Here is a 10,699-nt window from a genome sequence, read left to right as displayed (position 1 = left end):
GACCGTTGATTGAAATCAATCTCAACCATTGATGAATTCCAGGAAAGTCTATTTAAAAGACCCTCATCTCTTCATTTTGAAAGGTTGAATGAGAATTTGCATCGAATTGTTGCTGGAATTCATACTCACATTTGCTCATATTCACATACGCAAAGATCAAGTTTGACCAAAAGTTGACCAAATTTAACCACGGTTGACTTGAGTTGACTAGTTTTGAAATTTTTTTTAAAACAATCAAACAAAATTATTTAATTAAATAGAGTACTTACTTCTAATTAATTAAAAAAATTTATTTAATTAAATGAGAAGTCATTCCTAATTAATTAAATGAAGTTATTTAATTAAATAAGAAAAGTGTCTCTAATTAATTAAAGATTATTTAATTAAATACAAAAAGTAATTATGAGAGCATATCTCATTTTATTAAATTAAATATCTCAACAAAATCTCTCTTCAGTTAAAAAAGGGAAATTTTCAGTTCACTATTGATCAAAAATAAGTTAAATAAGTTAAATCTTTTTTCTACTCAAATTGAATCAGTTAACTCCTTATTTTACTCAAATTAAATCCGTTAACTCCCTTTGATTTTGAAATCTCCTTTTATGGCTGAACTTCATCTTTAATCCTGACCGTTGATTGAAATCGATCTCAACCGTTGATGAATTTCACGAAAGTTTATTTAAGAGACCGTCATCTCTTCATTTTAAAAGGTTGAATGAGAATTTGCATCGAATTGTTGCTAGAATTCATACTCACATTTGCTCATATTCACATACGCAAAGATTAAGTTTGACCAAAAGTTGACCAGATTTAACCACGGTTGACTTGAGTTGACTAGTTTCAAAAAAAATTTTGAAATAATTAAACGAAATTATTTAATTAAATGGAGTACTTACTTCTAATTAATTAAACAAAGTTATTTAATAAAATGAGAAGCCATTCCTAATTAATTAAATGAAGTTATTTAATTAAATAAGAAAAGTGTCTCTAATTAATTAAAGATTATTTAATTAAATAGAAAAAGTAATTATGAGAGCATATCTCATTTTATTAAATTAAATATTTCAACAAAATCTCTCTTCAGTTCAAAAAGGGAAATTTTGAGTTCACTATTAATCAAAAATGAGTTAAGTCAGTTAACTTCTTTTTCTAATCAAATTGAATCAGTTAACTCCTTATTTTACTCAAATTAAATCCGTTAACTCTATTTAATTTGGAAATATCCCCTTATGACAGAACTTCACCTTTAATCTTGACCGTTGATTGAAATCAATCTCAACCGTTGATGAATTCTAAGAATGTCTATTTAAGAGACCCTCATCTTTTCATTTTGAAAGGTTCAATGAGAATTTGCATTGAATTGTTGCTGGAATTTATACTCACATTTGCTCATATTCACATACGCAAAGATCAAGTTTGACCAAAAGCTGACCAGATTTAACCATGATCGACTTGAGTTGACTAATTTCGAAAAAGAATTTTGAAACAATTAAACGAAATTATTTAATTGAATGGAGTACTTACTTCTAATTAATTAAATAATGTTATTTAATTAAATGAGAAGCCATTCCTAATTAATTAAATAAGAAAAGTGTCCTTAGTTAATTAAAGATTATTTAATTAAATAGAAAAAGTAATTATGAGACCATATCTCATTTTATTAAATTAAATATGTCAACAAAATCTCTCTTCAATTCAAAAAGGGAAATTTTTAGTTCACTATTGATAAAAAATGAGTTAAATCAGTTAACTCCTTGTTCTACTCAAATTGAATCAGTTAACTCCTTATTTTACTCAAATTAAATCGTTAAGTAAATTTAATTTGGAAATCTCCATTTATGACTGAACTTCACCTTTAATCCTGACCGTTGATTGAAATCGATCTCAACCTTTGATGAATTTCAGAAAAGTCTATTTAAGAGACCCTCATCTTTTCATTTTGAAAGGTTGAATGAGAATTTGCATCGAATTGTTGCTGGAATTCATACTCACATTTTCTCATATTCAAATACGGAAAGATCAAGTTTGACCAAAAGTTGGTCAGATTTAACCACGGTTGACTTGAGTTGACTAGTTTAGAAAAGACTTTTGAAATAATTAAACGAAATTATTTAATAAAATGGAGTACATACTTCTAATTAATTAAACAAAGTTATTTAATTAAATGAGAAGCCATTCCTAATTAATTAAATAAAGTTATTTAATTAAATAATAAAAGTGTCTCTAATTAATTAAAGATTATTTAATTAAATAGAAAAAGGAATTACGAGAGCATATCTCATTTTATTAAATTAAATATCTCAACAAAATCTCTCTTCAGATCAAAAAGGAAAATTTCCAATTCACTATTGATAAAAAATGAGTTAAATGAGTTAACTCCTTTTTCTACTCAAATTGAATCAGTTAACTCTTTATTTTACTCAAATTAAATCCGTTAACTCCTTTTAATTTGACAATCTGCCTTTATGACTGAACTTCACTTTCAATCCTGACTATTGATTGAAATCGATTTCAACCATTGATGAATTCCAGGAAAGTCTATTTAAGAGACCCTCATCTCTTCATTTTGAAAAGTTGAATAAGAATTAGCATCGAATTGTTGCTAGAACTCATACTCACATTTGCTCATATTCACATACACAAATATCAAGTTTGACCAAAAGTTGACCAGATTTAACCACGGTTGACTTGAGTTGACTAGTTTCGAAAAGAATTTTGAAATAATTAAACAAAATTTTTTAATTAAATGGAGTACTTACTTCTAATTAATTAAATAAAGTTATATAATTAAATGAACTCCTTTTTTTACTCAAATTGAATCAGTTAACTCCTTATTTTACTCAAATTAAATCTCTTAACTCCCTTTAATTTGGAAATCTCCCTTTATCACTGAACTTCACCTTTAATCCTGACCGTTGATTGAAATCGATCTCAACCTTTGATGAATTCCAAGAAAGTCTATTTAAGAGACCCTCATCTATTCGTTTTGAAAGGTTGAATGAGATTTTTTATCGAATTGTTGCTAGAATTCATACTCACATTTGCTCATATTCACATATGCAAATATCAAGTTTGACCAAAAATTGGTCAAATTTAATCATAGTTGACTTGAGTTGACAAGTTTCGAATTTTTTTTGAAATAATTAAATGAAATTATTTAATTAAATGGAGTATTTATTTGTAATTAATTAAAGAAATTTATTTAATTAAATGAGAAGTCATTCCTAATTAATTAAATGAAGTTATATAATTAAATAAGAAATTTGTCTCTAATTGATTAAAGATTATTTAATTAAATAGAAAAGGTAATTATGAGGGCATATCTTTTTTTCTTAAATTAAATATCTCAACAAAATCTCTCTTCAGTTCAAAAAGAAAAATTTTCAGTTCACTATTGAGCAAAAATGAGTTAAATCAGTTAACTCCTTTTTCTACTAAAATTGAATCAGTTAATTCTTTATTTTACTCAAATTAAATCTGTTAACTCCCTTTAATTTGGAAATCTCCCTTTATGACTGAACTTCACCTTTAATCTTGACTGTTGATTGAAATCGATCTCAACCATTGATGAATTTCAGGAAAGTCTATTTAAGAGACCCTCATCTCTTCATTTTGAAAGTTTGAAGGAGAATTTGCATCGAATTGTTGCTGGAATTCATATTCACATTTGCTTATATTCACATACGCAAAGATCAAGTTTGACCAAAACTTGACCAAATTTAACCACGATTGACTTGAGTTGACTAGTTTTGAAAAGAATTTTAAAATAATTAAATGAAATTATTTAATTAAATGGAGTACTTACTTCTAATTAATTAAGAAAAGTTATATAATTAAATGAGAAGCCATTCCTAATTAATTAAATGAAGTTATACAATTAAACAAGAAAAGTGTCTCTAATATATTAAAGATTATTTAATTGAATAGAAAAAGTAATTATGAGAGCATATCTCATTTTATTAAATTAAATATCTCAACAAAATCTCTCTTCTGTTCAAAAAGGGAAATTTCTAATTCACTATTGATAAAAAATGAGTTAAATGAGTTCACTCCTTTTTCTACTCAAATTGAATCAGTTAACTCCTTATTTTACTCAAATTAAATCTGTTAACTCCCCTTAATTTGGAAATCTTCCTTTATGACTGAACTTCACATTTAATCCTGACTGTTGACTAAAATCGATCTCAACCGTTGATAAATTTCAGGAAAGTCTATTTAAGAGACCCTCATCTGTTCATTTTGAAAGGTTGAATGAGAATTTGCATCGAATTGTTGCTGGAATTCATACTCATATTTGCTCATATTCACATACGCAAATATAAAGTTTGACAAAAATTTGACCTGATTTAACCACGGTTGACTTTAGTTGACTAGTTTCAAATTTTTTTTTGAAATAATTAAATTTAATTATTTAATTAAATGGAGTACTTACTTGTAATTAATTAAACAAAGTGATTTAATTAAATGAGAAGCCATTCCTAATTAATTAAATGAAGTTATTTAATTGAATAAAAAAAGTGTCTCTAATTAATTAAAAATTATTTAATTAAATAGAAAAAGTAATTATGAGAGCATATCTCATTTTATTAAATTAAATATCTCAACAAAATCTCTCTTCAGTTCAAAAAAGATAATTTTCAATTCACTATTGATAAAAAATGAGTTAAATCAATGAACTCCTTTTTCTACTCAAATTGAATCAGTTAACTCCTTATTTTACTCAAATTAAATCTGTTAACTCCCTTTAATTTGGAAATCTTCTTTTATGACTGATCTTCACCTTTAATCTTGATCGTTGATTGAAATCGATCTCAACCGTTGATGAATTCTAGAAAAGTCTATTTAAGAGACCCTCATCTCTTCATTTTGAAAAGTTGAATGAGAATTTGCATCGAATTGTTGTTGGAATTCATAGTCACATTTGCTCATATTCACATACGCAAAGATCAAATTTGACAAAAAGTTGACCAGATTTAACCACGATTCACTTGAGTTGACTAGTTTCGAAAATAATTTTGAAATAATTAAACATAATTATTTAATTAAATGAAGTACTTACTTCTAATTAATTAAACAAAGTTATTTAATTAAATGAGAAGGCATTCCTAATTAATTAAATCAAGTTATTTAATTAAATAAGAAAAGTGTCTCTAATTAATTAAAGATTATTTAATTAAATAGAAAAAGTAATTATGAGAACATATCTCATTTTGTTAAATTAAATATCTCAACAAAATTTCTCTTTAGTTCAAAAAGGGAAATTTTCAGTTCACTATTGATCGAAAATGAGTTAAATTAGTTAACTCCTTTTTCTACTCAAATTGAATCTATTAACTCCTTATTTTACTCAAATTAAATCTGTTAACTCCCTTTAATTCTGAAATCTCCTTTTATGACTGTACTTGACCTTTTAATCCTGACCGTTGATTGAAATTGATCTCAACCATTGATGAATTCCAAGAAAGTCTATTTAAGAGACCCTCATCTCTTGATTTTGAAAGGTTGAATGAGAATTTGCATCGAATTGTTGCTGGAATTCATACTCACATGTGCTCATATTCACATACGCAAAGATATTATTATTATTATTAAATAAATGACTAAATAATATTATTATTAAAGCTAATAAATATTTTAGCAATAAAGTTTTGGAAAGTGAAAAATATATTATAAATTGTTAAAAGATTCTAAACCTAATACGATTAAAATATAAATATATTAAGATTGAAAAGTGGAGATATTAAAGTTAGTGCATGAGACTTAATAAATAAATTAATTAAATTGGAAAGAGTAAAGTAAATTGGAGTTATAAGCTTGCATGAGAATTAACATGTGTTAACAACACGGGAGTTAGTGCATCAATTAAGCACAAGGTGTCTACAATTCTATGACTCACCAAAAAGGATTGGAAAAGACCCATGCTTAGTTGGTGACATCTTTCAGCGGTTTCAAGAAGCATTGCAAAGGTTTCTTGAGAGCTCTTTATATTCAGGCATTCATAGAAGCTTAAAAGAAAAGCTTAATGGAAGCTACAAGCTTAATGGAAGCCACGAACTACAAGCTAAAATAGAAGTTTCAAAGCTTACATGCATAAGAGAAGATTCATATGCTCATATATTTTTTACTTGCTTCTATGCTCCTTCTAGCACTTCTAATCACTTGAAGGATTCGATCGATTTGGATTCTTGGAAGAATTCCGAATGATGGAGAATGAAGGGATTTTCTATGGACTTCTGAGGCATGGAAAATTAGCATCAGTGTCCAGGTGCACTCGTGATATTCTCATATTCCCTTTGCACTCTTTCTCTTCCTGTCTTCATCATATCTATTTTATGTGTCTGAATACTCTCTGTGATTGAATCTACTATTTGAAATTGGAATCTAAATATTTTATTTGGATGAGAAGAAAATAATAGAAAAAACTCTAGTTCTAAATGAGAAAGAAATTAGATCTTAATCGAGTTTGGGTTCGAATTTATATTGTGAAATTAGATAGACAAGATTTGAAATAAAAATAAAAATTCTAAGTTGAAAATTCAAATGATTAGATGTAATCTTTCTATCAAATTGTATTTTCAGATGTGTATGGACAAACCTATTAGATGGATGAATGGGTAAATTTAGAGAACAATTATTTTAAGAGAAAATTCTTGATTCATCACAAATTGTCCTATCGCTGCCCCTTGGATAGACCCAAATTCAGTCATTCATAACTTTTTATCGTGATCTAATTTATTCGATCGCTCCAGTCAGAATCGGCGCAACTTGACCCTCTCCAACATATTTAAATTTCAGCCCGATCCAACTGTTCATTAGGGAGATATGACCGTCGTACTGGGACTATTTTATTCAAGGACAGATATTTCTTCATTTCTCTTAACTAAGAGTTCTTTATGCTTAAACTTCACAAAAATAATATATATATATCAAAGCATGAAATGAATTAAAGATATTATTGCAATTTTCTCTTATTAGAATTTTATTAATATGCATTAGTTTTATATAGTTTGTTATCTAATCTAATTAAATCAAATTTAATTAAGATTATTTAATAGTAGAAGAAGTGTAATTAATTATTAGCCAATCTAAGTAAATGGATTTTTAAATGAGAGAAAACTAAAAGAAAAGATATTTTAATATAGTTTATATAGTGGACTTTTTATAATGTATATTGAATACTATTAAATAATTTTAGAGTTGTTTAATAAAGATGATAATGCTAAGAATTTGAAAATTATTCATGTTAAAATCTATAATGAGTCTTATTGGTTTGTGATAGGGATCTTTTTCAAACAACTTTTATATAGACAAAATATTATTAGAACAATTAGAAAATGGAATCTAATGGTTAATTTTAATATTAATTAAATAATTGTAAGATGATAATTTATATTATGTTGATTTAAATTTAGAAACTCTAAATGATATTGGATTAAAATTGAATTATTATGTTATTGGTTAATACGTTTGAATACCTTAATGGTATTAAGAGTTAGCTAATGAAGTTCAATGTAAAAGTTTTCTAGATTGATTATTTATAGTTGTGATAAATTTATTATTTACTAATGTTTGTTGGGTCTAACAAACTATTAATAAATAATAGTATAAATAGTTTAAATAGTTATCAACTAATACAAACAGAGTTACTCTGAAGGAGATTAGTTAATAATTGAAGTACTGTAAAAGATATTAATCAAATTGAATTGGTTAATAATTTGGAGGATTATTAGTTAACTGAATCAACGTACGTAGGAAAAACTTATTTGAGATAATAATACTTGGTATTGAGGATTTATTATAACTTGTTATTATTAAAATATAAATGAGAACATTGTTGCAGAGTGGTGTATGTGATCATTAAAGATTTAATAATAAAATTCCCAATATAGCTTGTCATTAAATATTAACAAGTTATTATTATTGAATTATTAATATGATAGTTTGAGTATTGAATTATAGTTTACTTTTGACTTACAGAATTCTAGTTAGTTATTAGTCAACTGATGTTAATTAGAATGTTGCTATGGTTATACAATTATTAATTAAATCAATTAATGAGAGTTAATTAGATTTAATTAATAATTAAGTTATGTAATAGAGATTTATTTGATATAATTTTTTTAACGAGATTGTAGATTATCTATATTGAAGTTGATAGGTCTTATTCTTATGACTTGAATTATGACTTTAGATATTGTATGGTTGTCAACAATGGTGATGATTAAATTCAAAGACTCAAACTTTAGTAATACTTAATTAAATTTCTTATTGAAAACTAATAAGATGTTAATAGATCATGGATGGTGTACCTATGTTAATGGATTGAGATAAATAAAATTATAATCTCTTATTCGAAGAATGATAATTGGTCCTCTTATAATATAACGAATAATGATCCTAGAAAAGTTGAAAGGTTAATCAATTAGAATATGTCAAATTTCCACAATCCATTGTTAATGATGATGTTGCTTCTGGATTCGATTGTGTAAGTTTTTTTATCATCAACGTTTCGGATCACACTCTGTGATCCATCATCAGGATGAGAGAAGGAGTCTGTTCTTATTGTAAAGAGCAAGATTGGTGATGAGATGGAAGACTTGGTTGAATTCTGTTTAAGATCCACGTACTTCTCCTTCCAAAATGTTATCTATGAGCAAGTGGAAGGGGTTGCCATGGGTTCCCCTCTCTCTCCGATCATTGCGAACCTCTTTATGGAACATTTTGAGGAGGCAGCCATCCACTTCTTTCCCCTGAAACCTAGATGGTAGAAACGATATGTAGATGACACCAATGTGTGTTGGCCACATGGGCTTGAAAAACTTGAGGAGTTTCACAAGCACATCAACAACTTGGTCCCTTGCATATTGTTTACCATGGAGCTAAAGTCAGACAACCGCTTATCCTTTCTTGATGTTCTTCTCATCAGGAAGCGAGATGGCACCTTTGGTAGGCAGGTTTATCGTAAATCCACCCACACTGACTTATATCTCCACTCTTCTTCCCACCACCACCCCAGCCATAAAGCCAGCATCCTTAGAACCCTTGCCCTGAGAGCCTTCAGAATCTGTGATGAAGAACACTTAGATAGTGAGTTATCTCATCTTTGTCAGGTCTTCTCCTTGAATGGATATCCGTGCAAGCAAATTTCTAGGGCTCTTCGCCAAGCCAAATCCTTCTTTCTTTCTAGCTCTAGGCCTACCCCGTCCTTGAACCTCCCCACTTTGCATGTTTTCATTCCTTTTGTGGATGGCATCTCCCAAAAGATTGCCAAAATCTTAACAAAAAGGGGCCTCCGAGTTGCATTTAAACCCCTTTCAAAGTTAAGTAATCTTGTCCCGCAGCTCAAGGACTCCAAAGACTCATTTCTTGACTCAGGAGTCTACAAGATTGTGTGCTCATGTGGCACCCCCTACATTGGAGAAACTGGTCGTTCTTTTCGTACCAGGATACGTGAGCACGGGGCAGACATCATGCATGATAGGGTCCAAAAATCTGCCTTAGCAGAGCACTCCGTCACCACCAAACATTACATTTGTTTGGAGCAAGCGCAAATCCTTTGCAAAGAGAGCAATTATTTCAAGAGAAAGCTCAAAGAAGCCATTGAAATTAGCCACCACCCCCTCAACCTTAATCGAGATGATGGGTGGTCCTTGAACCCCTCGTGGCAACCTTTGCTTCGCTCACTCGATTGCCGGCAACAACATGGATAGCCCCCTCCCCTGTCTGTGGTTTGGTGTCCTTGTTCGTTGGCTCTTCTTTGTCTTGTTTTTTCTTCTTCCTTTCTGTCCTCTTCTTTTCTGTCTCTTGGTTGTTTCTTTTCTCGTGCGGCTTGCTTTTCTTTATGTTTTTGGTCTTCTAATTTTATTATTTTTTCTAAGTTTTTTAATTTTATTAATTTATTCATTAGTTATTTTTTAATAATTAGTATTTTTATTGTTTTTATTTTCTTATTTTTTGCTTTCATTTATTTTGTCTCGTGTTTCGAGTTGGTCTTGTATTCTTTTGCGATCTCTCCTTTATATATATATATATACATTTGGTTCTTTTATTTTTATTTTTAGATTGATTTAATTTATTTATTTTCAATTATTTATGTTTATTTTTAATTTTCTCTTGTGTCGGGTGGGTCTTGTTTTTGGGAGACCTTTAGCATTTGTTCCTGTTTATATATATTTTTATTTTTATTTTCATTCTCTATTTTTCTTTTATTTTTATTATTTCATATATATATATATATATATATAATTTATATATATTCATTGTGCATATATATTTTATACATACATATACTATTATATTAGGATATATATGCACAAGTCATCTTATATATATATATACAATTTCTTAATTCATATATATAGTTATATATTATATACATTCGTTATCTTATATTAAAAATGTCTTTTATATATATATATATATATACTCTCTCTTTTTCTCAATTATTTTTATACTCTTCCCTCTTTCTTTTGTTTCTTCTATCTTGTTTTTGCCTTCTCTTGTCCCCTTTTTTAATTTTTCTTTTTCTTTCTTCTCATTTCCTTCTTCCTCTGCCTCGTGTTGTGTGCTCCTCCTCCCCCTCTCTTCTTTTTATTCTGCTTGGCTTGGCTAGTCTGCATACTTTTTACTTCCTTCTCTCATCCTGATGATGGATCACAAAGTGTGATCCGAAACGTTGATGATAAAAAAACTTACACAA

General features: G+C 28.2%; 1 protein-coding gene across 1 annotated transcript; it reads left to right on the top strand.

Moving 5' to 3' along the window:
* The first annotated feature begins 8,873 nt into the window (after positions 1-8,873).
* LOC149531507 (uncharacterized) lies at positions 8,874-9,710 on the top strand. Its single transcript, XM_089808351.1, has one exon. It carries the CDS (start codon positions 8,874-8,876, stop codon positions 9,708-9,710), a length of 837 nt encoding a protein of 278 aa, XP_089664477.1.
* Positions 9,711-10,699: the final 989 nt, after the last annotated feature.

This window comes from Cupressus sempervirens, chromosome 11 (assembly GCF_028749045.1).
Source record: "Cupressus sempervirens isolate cs-2001-9-10 chromosome 11, ASM2874904v1, whole genome shotgun sequence".
In the NCBI taxonomy this organism is placed as follows: domain Eukaryota; kingdom Viridiplantae; phylum Streptophyta; class Pinopsida; order Cupressales; family Cupressaceae; genus Cupressus; species Cupressus sempervirens.
Note: the sequence above shows the minus strand (reverse complement) of the source record. Positions and strands in the feature narration are given on the sequence as shown.